Source organism: Theobroma cacao, chromosome 2, assembly GCF_053813885.1.
Source record: "Theobroma cacao isolate CCN51 chromosome 2, ASM5381388v1, whole genome shotgun sequence".
NCBI lineage: Eukaryota > Viridiplantae > Streptophyta > Magnoliopsida > Malvales > Malvaceae > Theobroma > Theobroma cacao.
This window is the reverse complement of record NC_142640.1, coordinates 7,516,806-7,535,303: the sequence shown is the minus strand read 5'-3', so window position 1 is coordinate 7,535,303 and position 18,498 is coordinate 7,516,806. Positions and strand designations below refer to the sequence as shown.

The 18,498-nt window shown below is 35.0% G+C and overlaps 2 protein-coding genes across 2 annotated transcripts; both read left to right on the top strand.

Moving 5' to 3' along the window:
* The first annotated feature begins 10,508 nt into the window (after positions 1-10,508).
* On the top strand, positions 10,509-12,327 carry LOC18608319 (peroxidase N1-like). The gene is made up of 3 exons (XM_007042943.3): positions 10,509-11,241; positions 11,391-11,553; positions 11,671-12,327. The coding sequence occupies exons 1-3, from the start codon at positions 10,840-10,842 to the stop codon at positions 12,084-12,086; spliced, it is 981 nt and encodes a 326-aa protein (XP_007043005.2). The 5' UTR covers positions 10,509-10,839; the 3' UTR covers positions 12,087-12,327.
* Positions 12,328-14,316: 1,989 nt separating this feature from the next.
* LOC18608318 (peroxidase N1-like) lies at positions 14,317-15,900 on the top strand. Its single transcript, XM_007042941.3, has 3 exons — positions 14,317-14,814; positions 14,984-15,146; positions 15,296-15,900. The coding sequence occupies exons 1-3, from the start codon at positions 14,416-14,418 to the stop codon at positions 15,709-15,711; spliced, it is 978 nt and encodes a 325-aa protein (XP_007043003.2). The 5' UTR covers positions 14,317-14,415; the 3' UTR covers positions 15,712-15,900.
* Positions 15,901-18,498: the final 2,598 nt, after the last annotated feature.

The following is an 18,498-nucleotide window of genomic DNA, read 5'->3' as shown; positions in this document are numbered from 1 at the left end:
AGAATGTTGAGAAAAATACTTGCACTTGTATGGTATTTTGTAAGGCATATAAGTTAACAACCTATTGCAATATATCCTCCACTATGTGTGCATGATGTTTACCACATGTCTTTCCTTTATAATCTTGTTTACTTCGTTGTACTAGTATTTTGAGGAAGTTAGTTGTTTCTCTCGGTGACATACTATAGTCTTACATGTGTTTAGACAACCTTAAGCTCAACACTTGTTTTAGATATGTTTACAAGTGTAAGCTTTGTCTATTATATGTACATAAGTTTATAATTAAGCTGAAAGTAAAATAAAAGAGAAAACTCTCATGGTATCAACAAAGGTCAGTTTGTAAGATCATGAAAAAACAAGATTCAAATAGTAGCAAATAAATGTAGCAGCATACAAGAATATAAGCTGCTCTGTAAATAGAAAAGAAAATAAAGTTGAAACACACCATCTTGACTATAAGAGATGAAGGGAAGAAAAGAGGAAGCACAAAACACATAGTTTCATTAAAGGAAAAGCGACATATTTTAGCTATGTTTTAAGTTACCATTGATAGCTTTTCAATTGTTAGTTAGTTAAGTAATTAAATAGTTAGTTAGCCTACTTTGTCATTTTCTGATTCATTTGTAAAGTCTCTATATAAATAGACCCATGTATACAACTTTTCATGAAATGAAGGATCAATTATTCCCAAAATATTCTTTACATCATTCCTCATCTTTCATCATGGTATCAGAGCCATTAAAGGCTCTGCAGAGCTAGATTTGGAAATAGAGCAACGTTTTTATAGTAGTTGCACACTCTACTACAGTCTTTCTTCATCAATCGTCTTTTTTAATTTATTAGTAAGTTTAATCATTCATCCCTTTGTTGATTTTTACAATCTCATAGAAAATCAAGTCAAAGTAGACTGAATCGAGACCCCAAGTTTCACAAACTTCTACTGATTCGAGATCATCAGTATCTCCTACTGCAGATCCATAATCCCTACACTTTTTACACCACACTGATCACCCAGGATTAGTTGTGATCACTCCCAAACTAACCTTAAATAACTATGTGACTAGGAGTTGGTCATTTCTATTAACACTATCAATTAAAAACAAGATCGGGTTTATCAATGGTACAATACCAAAGCCTGATATCACAGATCTCATTTACCCTTCTTAGATTCGATGTAACAACCTATTAGTAGCATGGCTCTTAGAATCCATCACATAACTCATAGCTTCAACACTATTCTACATATACTTTGTAATGGAAATTTAGAACACGCTTAAGCAAAACTTGCTCAAGCTGATGACACCAAAATTTGTAACCTACAATACACATTGAGCAATATAACATAAAGGTCAAGAATTGTTCATGCCTACATTATTGAGCTCAAAGGAGTCTAGAAAAAATTAAGAAATTTTCGACCTTTACCACATTGTGATTGTGGAAGATGTAATGCAAATTGTTTTAAGAAATACAATGATTAATACCACAAAAACATGGTCTTTATATTCTTGAATGGTCTAAATGACTCATCCTCTACCACAAGGTCACAAATCATTCTCATGGATCCTATACCAAGCTTAGATAAAGTCTATAGCCTTATTTTAAGAGAAGAAACTCAAAGAGCTTTGATGATTCAAGCACAACCTACATTGGAGTCATCTGCTATGTTGACTATTAGTGAGACAAACAAGAAAGGTAGAAAGGACTTATAGTGCACACATTGTGTTAAAAAAGGTCACATTAAGGAGAAATGCTATAGGTTGGTGGGGTTTCCAGAAGATTTTAAATTTACTAAGATAAAGACAAATTTCAGAAAAAGGAAGGCTGTAGCAAACAATGCCACTAGTATGAATGACAATCCATTTTCAGTAATGTTGTCAAAACATATAGATGAGTCAGCTGGTAATGGTCTTACGTCTTAATTGACTGTTGTCGTGACGTGCGGGTCCGGGAACCCGTCCGCCAGACGCGGGTGAAAATTAAAAATCTCAAGGTGTGGGAGTCGCCACCAATCTTTTTTTAAGGTGTGATTGGTCACCTATTAACCCGATTCTTAATCGACGAAGTCCTAAATTAATTTTAGGTCCGTCGAAAGAACGAAAACTGGTCCACGTTTTTTTAGAGATGGGTTCGGGAGTGCGGTTACGCACGGAGAAGGATTAGCACCTCCGTGACGCCCGTTCTACGAACGGTACCATTTAATCTTAAGTTATCTTAATATAGCCTTTTCTTAGTTTAATCCCTATTTTATTAATTAAAATTTTTTATTGAATTGCCAGACTGAGCTTTTCACTTAGTCTTACGTATGCATGTGATGCAAGCGTAGAATGATGTCGTGACTCGTTTATTTTAAATGATGGAGTCGGTAATCTTTTATTGGAAAATTATTCGAAGACCATCCCAACGCTTTGGTGAAGTCTCGAAATTCTCCTCACCTAGAGATATCCCCGGAAGAACTCGTCTCTACGAGTTCCTCGGGGAAATCCCATCATCGGGATTACCGCACCATTTGCAAAATAAGAGTGGCATGCAATGACAGTATAAAATGATAGTATCTACATGCACGCGTTTATTGATTATTTAAAAATTTTGATTATTTGTTATTTATTTTTATTTTATTTTTTTTATTTATATATATACTTTATTTTTTGGTTATTTAAATCCATGTTTGTTGTTGGTCAATTTTTTACTTGATTACAAAGCTTATCTAAATAATTAATTAATTTTTAAACGATTAGATTAACTTTATTTAGTAATATTTATTTGAATTAACAAAATTTTTCTACATATATTGTTTTCTAACGATGACTATTTTACTTAATGGGTTTTGAAATCTAGAGTTCAGATTTATCCCGACGCTTCGGTGAAAATCTGTCTCTAATTTCGCACCCGAAAATATCCACCGGAAAGAGGCAACTCTTTACCTCCATTTTGGTGGTAATACTCAAATATTTTCTTCCAATTATATTATTTATTATTAATATTTATTTATTTTTCATTTTATTATTATCATTATTTTTTATTTTTTTATTTTTTTATTTTTTTATTTTTTTATTTTATTTTATATATTTTTTATTTTTTATTTTTTATTTTTTTATCTAAAAATATAATATAATATATATATGTATATTTGCATCATGAATTACTATTATTATTATTATTTATTTTATTTTTTGCAAGCCTTCAAATATATTTATAATATTAATATTTTTTATTATTTACATATCTTTATTAAAGCTAAACAAATAATTAAAATAAACTAAATGAGCCCAAATCCACAAGAAATGGGTAAGGCCTCACCTTGCTTGGGCCGGAAGGATGGCCCAAGTGGTCTGGGCTGCGCGGAGGTCTGCCTGGCCCGCTTCCTTGGTCCGCTTGGCCTTCTCCTAAACGCACCGTTTTGGGCTCTGGAGACTCCCTCAAACGACGTCGTTTAGGCGTCGACCCTTGGAATCCTTCACTTCACTGAAACGGCGCCGTTTAGGCATACTTCCTCTGGGTATAAAATCCCTTTTCAGCTTTTTTTATTCATTTTCTCATTTCTGTTTCTCTCTCTAGACCGCGCCCTCTCCCTTCTCTCTAAAAATCTTTTTCTTCTCTCTTCGCCGGCGCCGGCGTCCTCCCCTCTCTTCTCGGATTTCTCTCTTACCCGGCGAATCACTTCGCCTTTCGTTGCCGGCGTCAAGCTCTCTCCTTTCTTCTCTCTGCCGGCCGTTCCTTCTTTTTCTCTCTCTACCGCTTCCTCTTCTCAGATCTCACCCCTTTTTCTTTTTTTGTTGTTGTTTTTTTGGTTCCTTGTGGCTAACTGCTGTCGATCTCTCTTTTTGCAGGGTTTTTAAAGAGCCGGGTTGTCCAAAAAATTGGACAACCCGGCGAGGGGGTTCTGGCACCCCTGGAGTTGGTGGCCAGAACCCCATCCCGCGTAGTGGGTGGGGGATGGGATGGCGAAGGGATGGCTGGGCGTACGCCCAGCCATCCCCATTTTTTTTAAAAATTTTTTTTATTTATTATTATTTTTTTTATTTATTTTATTTAATTTAATTTAATTTTTTTTATTTAAGTGTCTACAACTGTAATTAAACAACAAGTCAACAAGCTCATGGAACTCTTCAGTGAGAATGGAATGGATTGCAATGATGGTAAGATTTTTTCACCGAAAAGCCCTCAACACAAACCATACTTGATTAACTCTGCCTTTGCAAGTACTGTATCTAATCACCCTTGTTTCAACACTTCAAATAATTTACCACATGGTTTTAAGCATATTAGTAACCTTGTGATTAAACAAGATAGTTGAATCATGGACTTTGGTGCTACAAATCATATTTGTCATTCTTTAGACGGATTTATCTTTGTTGAACTAGTTGATAACCATTTTGTACACTTGCTAAACAATGGTAAAGCTTTGGTTACTCACATAAGAACTATTAGGATAACATATCTATTGACACTAAAAAATGTCCTTTGTGTTCCTAGCTTCAATTTTAACCTCATATCAGTGGGTGAATTAACCAAATCAAAGGATTCATGTCTCTTTTTCACTAACAAATACTGTATTATTCAGGATTTTCCATCATAGAGAGTGACTAGGGTTGTTAGGGTGTCTTCAAGCCTCTATCTAAGGTAGGATAACCAAGTTGAACAAGATCCCTTTCATTTTTGTTTTAAAAACTTTAGTAAAAATCTGTTTATTATTATTTTTTTTTGTAAATTCCTCCAAGCCAAAGTACACAGATTCTGACATATAGCATTTTAGATTGAGGCATGCTCCAATAGAGAGAATTAATGTGTTACATCAAAGTTTTCCAGAAATTAATTGTTCAAATGATTTGTTATGTGAAGTATGTCCAATGGCAAAACAAAAGGGATTTGCCATTTCCAATTCATGTTCAAAACACCAAAGCAATTTTTGAAATAGTTCACGTGGATGTATGGGGACCTTATGATCCTACTTTGAATGGACATAAGTATTTCTTAACTATTGTGGATGATTTCTCATGTTTCACTTAGATATACTTAATGAAATCCAAGTCAAAAGTGTCATCAATTATACCTGTTTTTACTAGTCTTGTTCAAAATCAATTTGACAATTTTGTAAAATGTTTAAGATCAGGCAATGGAAAAGAATTTGAGCTCATTAATTTTTATAACAAAAATGGGATTGTTCATTAATTATCCTGTATTGGTACACCATAACAAAATGGTGTTGTGGAAAGGAAACACCAACACATTCTAGCTGTGGCAAGAGCCTTGAGACTTTAGTCAAATATGCCACTTAAATTCTGGGAGGATGCAATCTTAACTACCATACATATAATCAATAGAGTACCAACTAGAGGTTTGCAAAACAAATTACCTTATGAAATACTCTTTAAAAGGCCACCTTCATTCAGTCACTTGAAGGTATTTGGATGTCTATATTTTGTCTCAACACAATCCTAACATAGAAAAAAGTTTGACAGCAGGGCCACCAAATGTGTTTTCATAGGCTATCCAAACCATGTCAAAGGCTACAGAGTATATGATCTTCAAGCTAAAAGAGTCATAGTATCCATAGATATTGTTTTTCATGAGGATACTTTCCTTTCCAGTATACAAAGCATGGTAAATAGGATATTGCATTTCATCAAACACCTGATATGCATGATGTTCCTTTTGATATTTTTGATTCAAATCCTATCAATTCTCATTCATTTGATCAACCTCAAGCTGAATTATGTCTTAATGAACCTTCACCAACTTCATAATAGAATTTCAAACCAATAAATGATAAAATTTCTCAAAATTCATCATCTAGTAGCAGTTTGCCTGATAGCAACAGTAATAATCAACCTGAAAACAAACCATAATCCTAATCCAATTCAACCAATTAGAAAAAGCACAAGAGTGAAAAACATACCAAAATACTTAGAGGCATACTAACTTGATTTACCTTCTCATACTAGTATTGTTACTTCACATCCTATATCTAAATTTATTTCTCTACACAGTTTGTCACCAACACATCAGGCATTTATTGCATCTTATCAAACATACAAGACCCTACATCATATCATCAAGCAGTAACTCACTCACATTAGAGAGAAGCAATGGCTATTGAACTAAAGGCTTTAGAAGAAAATAACACTTGGGACATAGTACCATTACCTGTTGATTGTCATACTGTTGGTTGTAAATGGGTTTACACAATGAAATTGAATGAAAAGGGTGAAAATGAAAGGTACAAGGCAAGGTTGGTGGCAAAAGGATATAGTCAAGTAGTTGGCTTTGAGTATCAAGAGACCTTTAGTCTTGTGGCCAAACAATCTACAACAAGAATATTTCTTGCACTTGCAGTTGCAAACAATTAGACACTGAACAGTTAGATGTAAGTAATGCATTTTTACATGAAGATCTAAATGAAGAAGTCTACATGGAGCTACCTAAATAATATAAGGTTAAGGGGGAACATCTTAGTGGATCAAAATTAGCATGTAAACTCTACAAATCTTTGTATGGACTTAAGCAACCCTCAAGACAATGGAATGCTAAATTAACCTCCTCAATTATTCATTATGGCTTCAAGCAATCACTGTCAAATTATTCTTTATTCACCATGAGTACAAGTGATGGTGATTTTATAGCTCTGCTAACATATGTTGATGACATTCTTGTTGGTAGTACTTCCACTCAAGCTGCAGTTGTTATAAAAGAATACTTGAGCTCACAGTTTAAGCTTAAGGATTTTGGCACAGTGAAATATTTCCTTGGTCTTGAGACAGCAAGGTCACCACAATGAATTTTAGTATATAAAAAGAAGTACACACTTGACTTGTTGGAAGAGCATGGATTTCTTGGAGCTAAACTAGTGTCAACACCCATTGATTATAATGTGAAGCTAAGAAAATCAAGCAAAGAAGATAAGTTAGCAGATCTTACAAGATACAAACAGTTGGTGGGAAAACTTCTTTACTGGACTTTCACAAGGCTAGACATATCTTATGCAATACAAAGCTTGGCTCAGTTCATGGACATGCCAGCACATGAGCACTATATAGCAGCCTACAGAGTATTAAAATATTTGAAGGCAGCACTTGGTCAGGGAATTTTTATGAAAGCATAATCTGATTTGAGGATTTCAGCATACTGCGATAGTGACTAGGCAAGGTGTCCAAAGAGCAAAAAGTCTATTACTGATATTGCATGTTCATTGAAGAGTTATTCGTGAGCTAGAAGTCCAAGAAACAACAAGTGGTAGCATGGAGCTCAACTGAGGTAGAGTATAGATTCATGACAACCACTTGTTGTGAGGTAATTTGGATTAAAGATTTGCTTGTTGATTTTGATATTCAACACAAAGATCCGATAAAGCTTCATTGTGATAATCAGTCCTCCATATGTATCAATCGAAATACAGTATTCCATGAGAGGACAAAACATATAGAAATCAATTGTCACTTCATTTGAGAAAAGATTTTGAGTGGGGTAATTGAACCAGCTTATGTACCATCAGAACTACAAGTTGCATATGCATTTACAAAGGCTTTGCACCTAGATAATTTCAGAGATTGTTATACAAGATGAACATTCACAATGTTCATGGTTCTTCTTGAGGGGGAGTATCAACCAAGGTCAATCTGTCAGATCATGAAGAAACAAGATTCAAGCAGTAATAAATAAATGCAGTAGCATACAAGAATATAAGCTGCTTTATAAACAGGAAAGAAAATAAAGCTGAAACGCACCATCTCGACTATAAGAGATGAAGAGAAGAAAATAGGAAGCACGAAGCACACGTTTCATTAAAAGAGAAGTGGCACCGTTTTAGCTATGTTTTAAATAACTGTTAATAGCTTTTTAATCATTAGTTAGTTGAGTAATTAAATAATTAGTTGGCCTATTTTATCTTTTTTTGATTCATTTGTAAAGTCTCTGTATAAATAAACTCATATATACAACTTTTAATAAAATGAAGGATCCATTATCCCTAAAATATTCTTTGCATCATTCCTCATCTTTCATCACATAGTTTTCTTTCTTCTTCTGCTGTTATCTTAAAAGCCCCTATTTTGTGTGCTTGAAATAGAGGTTATTACAACAGCCTTGCAATATGCTTCGATTTTATTAACAAAGAAATGCCAACAATGACAAAAAAAAAAAACCAAAAGAAATTATTTTGATTTGTTTAACTTCATTGTTATTGTTACAACACTAGTACAAGGAAAATCGAGTTTATAAGTAGAAAAGTAGCTCTAGAACCGATTAAATTTTGGCTTGTGAATGGTGATGATCTTGCTGCTTGCAAGTAAGAAAATCATTTATAGGCAATTGAAGTCAACTCGAGAAACGCGGGAATGATTAAGAAATAAGAAAAGTTCAAAAATAGTGAAGAAGTAAAGAAAAACGGCCCAATGATTGTAAAAAGTAAAGATGGGCAGACCAAAGCGACCAGGGGCACTTTTGTCGTGTGCTGACTTAGCGTGGGATTGCTCGCTGGCATTTCACGCGGAGAATAGTCCTTCTTCAATTGTCAACGGCTACTTTATTTTTCATTTTTGTTAATGTCAATGGCTTATTTATCCATTACTATTTTTCTTTTCACCGCCATGTTACATGCGAATCTCTTAAAATTATTATAATATATAAAAAAAACCTACTAAGTAGTTTCAATTTTGATTATAAAAAAATAAATAAATATAGAAGCATTTTCAACTTTGACATTGCAACACGAAATGCAGCTAAGGACTAGACGTAAACCAACGCTCTTTCATGTGTTAATGGTTTCCCATCTAAGGTAGTTACAATATTTTACATGGGATAATTATAATGCAAATTGATGTTTTAATTAACTGCAGCCTAATGATCGTAGTATAAGTTATTATTATTATTTTAAATTTAACAAATTAATTAATAAGAGCTCTTGACTCATTAGTAGGCTAAGAAAAGAATCTAGAAAATTGAAAACTGAGTTTAGTTTGGTTTTTTATTTGTAATATAAAAATGGAAATTATATTTGAATCGAATTGAAATGAATTTTTATGTTATTTTTTATTTTTCATAAATAAAAAATATTATTTTACTTTAAAAAATTTAAGTTAATAAACTGAAGAGAATATCCACAACATAAAAAGAATTACCTTTTTGTCTCAAGTAAACGGATTATTTCATTAAGCATAAAAAAGACTGATACAAAAACCTCGGCAAGCTAAGGGCAAACGGTCAAGGTTGACCATACAAAAGAGACTTGTATCGTGCCAACCAGCAACAGCACGCGTTGTCCAATTACACCCTGTACAAATTTTATTACTTAGCTATCTTTTTTCAAAGGTATTTTTTTTGTTTATTAGCTTATTCATGAAGGTCATAGGTAATAGCTAGCATATTGGTATTTTTCTTACTTTTGTTTTCTAATTTTCTACTTAAAATTGTCTGGCCATAAATTAAGAAAATAATACCCTTTTTTACAGGTCATGAAATAACCCCTTCTAATTAATCAATTAGCATTATTTCGTAAAATAGTAAGAAAAAAAGTACTCATCAGTTCAGATTTCTGACACATAGACAAATATATATATATATATATATATATATATATATATAATTAATTAATTAATCTTTTAACATACCCAAAATTAATAACTTGTAAAGTCGGAAAGATTTTGATTTTGGATGACAATATGAGCCAGCAAAATTACTATTGCGTATTCTTATCGTTTTCACTTATTCAATTCATAGGTTTTATTAAAATTATGTATTTGGATAAACAATTTACGAGTTAAAAAGAAGAAAATGAGTAACATTGTGAATATATTGCAAAAAGAGCATCGCATAATGCCTGTAAAAGAAACAAAAACCAACCATTGCTCTTGACTCGAAATGTGCAATTAAATAAAATCATTATATTAAATATATATAGTTTGCATTCCCAATAATGCAAGATTACCGACAGATATTGGTATAGCTCATGAGTTCTTCATTGATAATTTTTTTTTAAAAAGATATAAAATAAAAAGTTGACAAGATCCTAATTAATTATTTTGACTCAAAGTCTAAATTAACACGTAGTTGATGTTGTTTATTTAAGAATTCTGTAATATTAAATTATTTTCATTATTATTGTTTTTTTTTTGCTCAGTAAAAAATTAATTTTGAGAATACATGCTATTACCAATGGTAACATATATGACACAAATTAATCAATTATACATATAAACAATAATGGAGAGAAAATTGAAAAATGATGAAAAGATAATGGAAACAAGATATGAGGCCTCTTTGATGTATTTGAATAAGTTGGTTCAGTCTAAAGCTTAATAAAGCTTCGGACAAGCTATCGGTTGTCTGTCACTTTCGAGACAGGTGGTTGACACTTTCATTCAATAATTTTATCTAATCTAAATTAATCCATATCCGATATCCCCCTAATAATCCTGTCATGTTCCCCTTTCCTTACGGCCATAAAATATTTTTAAAAAAATTAATACTATTATTGTCTTAAAAAGATTCTTTGACAAAGGCCACTTCTCCACGTGAACACCGCTCCCCTTTGCAATTTGCAACTCGCTTCCTCCAGGCATACCCTGCTAATGTATCCCAACTCATCATCCCTCCGCCCCTTATTATTCTGAATCTTTCTTTATCCTTATCAATGGCGGTTCTTTATAGCCGGCTTTCTTTACTCATTCTATAGTTGACTAAAAACTTTGCCTATAAATAAACCCTGCTCACCATCCCACAAAATCACAAGCAAAGTAGCAAACACACTCCTCTCATAGGAAAAGAACTTAGAGCCATTTGAAACACTATATTCTGCATTTTCTCTTAAGTCTTATAATCTCAATCCCATTGTTCGGGCTGATCAGAATGGAGGGTGCTTACGCCAGCCCGAGGTTCCTTGCAATGATTCTCATGTTTGCCATGGTTACTGCATTAGTGCAGGGCCAGGGCACCCGAGTTGGGTTCTATTCAAGAACATGCCCTCGAGCTGAATCCATTGTTAGGTCAACGGTTCAAAGACATTTCCAGTCTAATCCTGCCATTGCACCCGGCTTGCTGAGGATGCACTTCCACGACTGCTTTGTCCAGGGCTGTGACGCGTCTATCCTTATTGATGGTCCTAATACGGAGAAGACAGCCGGTCCAAACCTTTTGTTGAGAGGCTATGAAGTTATTGATGATGCCAAAACTCAACTTGAAGCTGCATGCCCTGGGGTCGTTTCATGTGCTGATATTCTATCTCTTGCTGCTCGTGACTCTGTCGTTCTGGTAATCTTACTACATTTAATCAATATAATGATCCTTTTTTTATCATATAGTATTAAAAGATGCTATTTTATTACTGTAACTTTGCCCTTTATGATAGTTATCGTACACTAATTATTACCGATTATGCTTCAATTGTATGTACCATGCAGACAAGAGGAATAAACTGGCAGGTGCCTACAGGACGCAGAGATGGGAGGGTTTCGTTAGCATCAGATACCTCCAATTTGCCTGGCTTTAGGGAGTCCATTGACTCGCAAAAGCGAAAGTTTGCTGCCTTCGGTCTCAACACTCAAGACCTTGTTGCTCTTGTTGGTAAGCAATTTTCCTTGGCTTATATATTTTCAAAGTCAGTTGAAAAGTTTTATCCAATTAATATCTGAAATACTAGCATTTTCTCTGGTCTTAACCTTTTATTTTCCCCTCTTACAGGAGGACACACCATAGGGACTTCAGCTTGCCAGTTTTTTAGCTACAGACTATACAACTTCACCAACGGTGGTCCTGACCCCACAATCAACCCAGCGTTCGTCCCTCAACTGCAAGCACTTTGCCCACAAAACGGTGATGGCTCTAGGCGCATTGATTTGGACACCGGTAGTGGTGGCAGGTTCGATACAGCTTACTTCGCCAACTTGAGAAACGGTCGGGGAATTCTCGAGTCTGATCAAAAGTTATGGACCGATGCCTCGACAAAAACTTTTGTTCAACGCTTCTTGGGTGAGAGAGGCTTGCGACCATTGAACTTCAACGTGGAATTTGCTAGGTCCATGGTGAAGATGAGTAATATTGGTGTGAAGACGAGTACTAATGGTGAAATTCGAAGAGTTTGCTCTGCCATTAACTAAGTAATTACTCGTTTTAAGATGATCATAATGACGTTCGAAAAGTTTCAGTGATTATATAGTTCCTTATTGATTAGCGTAAGCTGATAAGCTAATAAGTCCCACTCTTTCTGACAAAGAGAGAAGAGTGATGTGAACAAGCAAATCCAAAAAAAAAATTACTGGATTTGTCTACTCTTTTGTATTATGATATTTGTATAATTGCATCTTTATTTTAATGGAATATGTGACTTTTGTTTTCTCATATCTTCCTTAGAACTCTATTAACTACTAACTTTGCATTTGTCGTTAACAAATGGCAAGCTCAATTACTGTATCCTGCAGTCACGATTAATAATTAAATGTGGAATTACGTACGTGCATGCTTAACGGACAAATTAATCATATAAACAACAATGTCTAGAAATTAGAAAGAAAGAGACAGGCACCTAACCGTTTTGTTTGCCACCAATATTGTATTGGTTGGACGACTAGATAGACGAGCGGAGTAGTCAAAAAGTGGTTGTTCCAGGAAAAAATATGTATATGCAATCAAATTTTTCCAAGTGTTATCCAGATCGATGGACTGTCTCCCCCTGGCAAACATTTTATATATGCAGACAAGTCATTGTATTGATTGAATGATGACAATCAAAAGGAGGACTATTGCCACAATATACAAACGGAGAAGGTTTAGGATAAAATGATGATGATTATTATTATTATTATTATTTCATTTTTTGTTAAAATTAATTTTAAATATAAAAAAAATTCACATGCTAAATGTTGCACCTGTAAAAAAAATAATACATTAAAATAATTTTTTTTAATAAAGGTCAAACTATGACTTCATCTATTCCGCGTCTTTGTCGGTGTGGCGCAGTGCGCCTGAGTGGACGACTCCAGGTCTCTATCTTTTCTTTTTGTTTTTTTATTGCTCAGCAAGGTCTCTTCATCAGGATGAGCCAAAAGGGGTACTTCCCCTCATCTTTCAGCCCTTTGATAATTTTGGATAAGACCCAGAAATAATTGATGTTAGAATAATTTTATTCAATAATTCAGCAATTAATAGGGCCGAAAATGGCAAGAACACAAGGCTGCTACGGAAGCTTGAGCACTGAAACCGGACTCGATCAACAGCCTGATGATAAGATATAACAAGAAGCAAGCCAAGTAGCAACCACTTGTTTTTATTTAATTTTTGCCAGTTGTGGGACTTTATTAATTAATAATTATCCTTTCTACTTGGCCACCTAATTTCAAAAGCAACAGCTATTGTTGTTAGGATGATTTATTATCATGCAAATATATATATATTTTTCACTGATATTGTATTTCCCTTAATTATTATGCAAGTGAATTGTTAATTTCAAATTTTGAACTGTTATTTTTTGTACTCTCGCCAAAAGTTTATCATTTCTTATGTACTTGATAAATAATATTAAGTTATGTATTTTTTTTCTTTTTGGTTTTTAATAAACGTTTATAGATAATAAATTTTTAAATTTTCAATGTAATTTTTTGTACATGTTGATGTAATCAACATGTCAAATCACCTGAAAGGCACGTGAGATAAAAGCTAATCATTAATTAAGAAAACAAAGTGAACGTTTGGGGATTTAATAATTTTTTAAATATCCTAAAGGCTGGAGCTGAAATGTAAATCGATAAAATTAGCACTGTAATTGGGATGTTAACCTGTTTTTTGGGCACGAAATGTACTTAATGTCTTGTTTTCAAGATATATATACAAGGAATTAAGTTTCATTCTGCGTAAACTTTTTTTGGTTAGTATCTGCTAAACGTACGAACAATTACTGTTTAAGCAGAGGGGAAAAGGAGATGTTCTCTTATTCACTTGCATTCTTACATGTTCCCACCTTCCCATATTGTATCCTTTTCTTTTGGTCAATCTATACATCATTCTTTAACTTGTACTGCCACTTTTTTGCTTCACTAATCCAGTAATAATCCAGTAATGATTTGTATGTATCTCACGCGCGCTCCACTTTGTCATGGTGCCTAAAATAATGATTAAAAAATTCTTTCTACATGGACCACTTCTTCGCGTGAATTACGACCAGCTGATTGAAACAGTTCTTTAAAGGCCGTCATGGCCCCAGCGAAATCTGAACCCCAACTCTCGATGGTGGTTCCTTGTAGCCGGCTTTGCTGACTTTTCTTCTCAGAATTTGACTTTTTGAGCCTATAAATTGCATCAAACCAGCGCACTCCAAGATCACAAGCTAGCCAAAGCAATCAAACACAAACTTCTCACTAGCAAATTAAATCCCAGAGTTATAGATCGCATTACAACCCTCTTTTCTTTGTAGTAGTTGCTTACATCACAAAAATGGCGGGTTGTGGTTTTAAACATTTCATTTTAGTGTTTCTTCTATTTGCCACGGCAACCACATTGGTGGAAGGCCAAGGCACCCGTGTTGGGTTCTATTCACGTACATGTCCTAGTGCTGAATCCATTGTTAGGTCAACTGTTCGATCCCATTTCCAGTCTAACCCTGCAATTGCCCCAGGCTTGCTGAGGATGCACTTCCATGACTGCTTTGTCCATGGCTGTGATGCCTCTATCCTCATTGACGGCCCTAACACTGAGAAAACTGCCGGTCCAAATCGTTTGATAAGAGGCTATGAAGTTATTGATGATGCCAAGACACAACTCGAAGCAGCATGTCCCGGAGTGGTCTCATGTGCTGATATTCTTGCTCTGGCTGCACGTGACTCCGTGGTTCTGGTAATTATTACTGTGAGATATGTTATGTTACTAGTACAATATAAAATTGAAAACAGATACTAGTACTACTAATTTACTTCTACCACAATCACTTCGTTACTTTATGGTTTTAATCCGTATCATATAAATAATCACTGAGTTAATTCTTTATACAAAATATTCCATGCAGACAAGTGGACGAAGCTGGCAGGTGCCTACTGGACGCAGAGATGGGACGGTTTCATTGGCATCTGATACCTCTAATTTGCCTGGTTTCAGGGAGTCCATCGATTCACAGAAACAAAAGTTTGCTGCTTTTGGTCTCAACACTCAGGACCTTGTTGCCCTTGTTGGTAAGCAATTCTATATTAGAGACAGTATTGTTTTAAATTTATAAGATCAAAACCAGGTGATAAAAGTTTTGTGAGTTTTTCATAATATCTCAATTTTGAAATACTAACGTGCACCACCTTTATCCTTTGCCTTTCGTTTCTTCTAACAGCAGGACACACCATAGGAACTTCAGCTTGCCAGTTCTTCAGGTATAGGCTATACAACTTCACCGCCAACGGCCCTGACCCCACAATCGACTCGACATTTGTCTCTCAACTACAATCACTCTGCCCTGAAAACGGAGACGCCAGTAGGCGCGTTGATCTTGACACTGGCAGTGGCAACAGATTCGATACATCTTTCTTCACCAACCTGAGAAATGGCCGTGGAATACTAGAGTCTGATCAGAAGTTGTGGACTGATGCTTCAACAAGACCCATCGTCCAACAATTCTTGGGTGTGCGAGGGTTGCGAGCACTGAACTTTAACGTGGAATTCGGAAGGTCAATGGTGAAGATGAGTAACATTGGAGTGAAGACAGGAACTGAAGGTGAAATTCGCGGAGTTTGTTCTGCTATAAACTAATTAATAATTCAGAATCATGTTAAAACATGGAAGTAACTATTTGTTCATTATTGGCGTAAGCTTAAATATGAATAACAATTCCCGCTCTGGTTGACCACAGAGGCATTGAGGCAGACAGTCTAAGTTTGACTGTCTGAATAATTTGTATTATATACATGTATCTGAATGGAATATAATTTATTTGACTAATGATATCTGGTTCAAGGTTGTCAATGATTTAAGATATGGAAAGTGATATGACACTCAAGGCTCTGCTCTCAAGCATAAATCAAAATGTATGCACACGTTCAAAAGTCCCTATACAAACTCCACTTTCAAGAAAGGCTTAGCAAACTGTAGCATGCAACTAATCATTTTTAACTAAAACTTGTAGGATAATACATAAATCAACTGTCAAGTCATTTTAAGAAAGGTGAATTCGGCTTAAAAAGCTGTCGGTGGTAACACTCAAAGGCCTTTCTAGCTATCCCAAAAACAAACTCGTAGCTAGCTGCCCCTATACAAAAACTCAGGCAGTGATCATTCAAAATAATGCTAACTGGCTGCTTGAACATACAAAATAAACACCAGACCACATTCCTCCATATTCCTAATTCAAGTGTTACAAAGGCATATACTTACAAATTTCGCTCCATCATAACCAAACTCAAAATCCCTACAGCAGTCCCAGCCTCAAGTCATCAAAAGTCCATCACGCACACATGACCATCATAAAACCCTGCCTTAAAAAACTCAGTTCAAGACCAGCAAAGACACCATAAACACAAGCCAGGAGGAGCCACATCACAAGAACCAAAAAATTACTCATCAAACATCCTGCACTTTAACATAGCTACCATCACCACAAATCATCACCAAGGGTGCTCATAGTCCAAAAATTGCCTCAAAAATCAACCCTACATCGTGGGATCGCTAGTATTCATTTTCACCAAGTCAAAAGCCATCACCCAACTACACCTTAAAGGTTGCCCTGATCTGGATGGTGTTCTCTACTTTCATCTGCAGATTCCAATTCCACCAACATGTAAATTACATCATCCTTTTCCTCTTGAAAAATCAACCTCAATCTCTGGGTCAACCCCCAAATTTCTTCCACATCCTTTTTTAGCACTGAATTTCTTCTCCTTATATCCATGTTTGGGACTGAAGCACTACCCTCTATCTCAACATAACAATCCATCAGACTATCTTCCTTCACCCTTCCTCTTCTATTACTCTTCAAACCGGACCTCTTAGTCCTTGTTTCCCTTTCTTCATCCCTTTTCCACTATTTGACAGATCCTTTTCAATTTTTGGAGAATATTTCTTAGTTCTAAATTTTTTCCTTTTGTTCCTTCAATATTTGCTCTTGTGGTATTTCATAATGTTTCAATATCCCATATTACCAAGATTCAAAAGAGATGAATGCTTTAAATAAGCAAGCCCATTGGTTTTTTGTGAGAAATATTAAGAGTGGGCTCACACAAATGCGAAAGGAGGTGAAACTTTGAGATAATGTATTAACTTTAGTTCTCAGTCTATAAATATTAGTCAGCCTCGGTTCGTGAAACACCTCTCACTTTTTTGCAAAGTTGATGCGAAGGTGCCCTGTGCCCTTGGTATATAGCTGGCTTCAATCATCATTAATCATCAACAGCAATAGCTGATTCTTTCAAATCAGCATTACCAATCTTCTTTAGTGGGTAAACCCCTCATCTAAAGGGAAAACAAGAATCAGGACAGGAGGAAGACAACTCTCCCTCCCCTGGCCTTTTCCTTGCTTTCTGTTTGTTGTGAATGTTTTTTGGTTTGCCCTCGGGGCTATTTTTGATTTTTCCTTGTCGCTGTTATTTCCTTTACTGTTGTTTAAGGTTCTGCTACCTCTGTGTCTGCTTTGGGGGTTGTTGCTGGGTTTTTGGATTGATCAGGGGATCTTGTTATGTTATGTTGCGAGACAAACTGCTTGTTCCGATGTTTCGAATTAATTTTCAAGTCGTCCTTCTCAAACACATATGTTTTGGAAGACAATCGTGAAAAGTATTGTACCATGATGGAATTCGAAACTAAGGTTGCAAGACTTTACAAAAATCACGGCATACAGCATTCTCTTGACTCCTAAAAGGCAATTCCATCTTGAACAACCATCTTAATATATTGTCTACTACACAGAGGTTGACTAAATTTCCAATCACCAAGTGTAGAATCACAATCCTCCCCCTCTTGCACTCTATATAGAGATTGAAAAGCTAATATCTTTTTATCCTTGTCTGCATATTGTGTGCGTATATATATATATATTATACAGCTCATTATATTATGGATGTAAAGCGACCAACTCATAGGAAAAGACAATAAAATATATTATTTACTATTAGAAGTATCCAGAATGAATAAACTCAAGATTCCATGGAAGAACCCTGCACCAGGCTGATGACTATCGACCTGAAGAAGGAAGAAGGAGGCTTGGGAACAAGAAGACACCAAAACGTAGAGAATAAATAAAAGACAAGAAATGCCATCCAAACGCTGCGTATTAGGTTCAGTTAAAAAGCAATAAGTTAATACATGAGCAACGCACCATTTTGTATATATTTAATCATTGTTTAAAAGTTAGTCAAGTTAGTTATAACGTAATAAACCTTTTTTTGTTTACTTTACTCTTTAACCTCCTGTATATATAGCTCGTTTTCAGCGCCGTTTGTCCTTTCTCTTTCTTGTCACATTCCTCTTTTGTCATTTGCCTCTCACTGCGCTAGTGAAGGGTAAAATAAATCAACATTTTTTTTATGGAAATTTGCAACAAATACA

Coding starts and splice junctions, on each gene's coding strand:
- LOC18608319 (XM_007042943.3), top strand. CDS start 10,840: ATGGAGGGTGCTTACGCCAGCCCGAGGTTCCTTGCAATGATTCTCATG. Junction 11,242..11,390: donor CTCGTGACTCTGTCGTTCTG/GTAATCTTACTA, acceptor TGTACCATGCAG/ACAAGAGGAATAAACTGGCA. Junction 11,554..11,670: donor AGACCTTGTTGCTCTTGTTG/GTAAGCAATTTT, acceptor CCCCTCTTACAG/GAGGACACACCATAGGGACT.
- LOC18608318 (XM_007042941.3), top strand. CDS start 14,416: ATGGCGGGTTGTGGTTTTAAACATTTCATTTTAGTGTTTCTTCTATTT. Junction 14,815..14,983: donor CACGTGACTCCGTGGTTCTG/GTAATTATTACT, acceptor TATTCCATGCAG/ACAAGTGGACGAAGCTGGCA. Junction 15,147..15,295: donor GGACCTTGTTGCCCTTGTTG/GTAAGCAATTCT, acceptor TTCTTCTAACAG/CAGGACACACCATAGGAACT.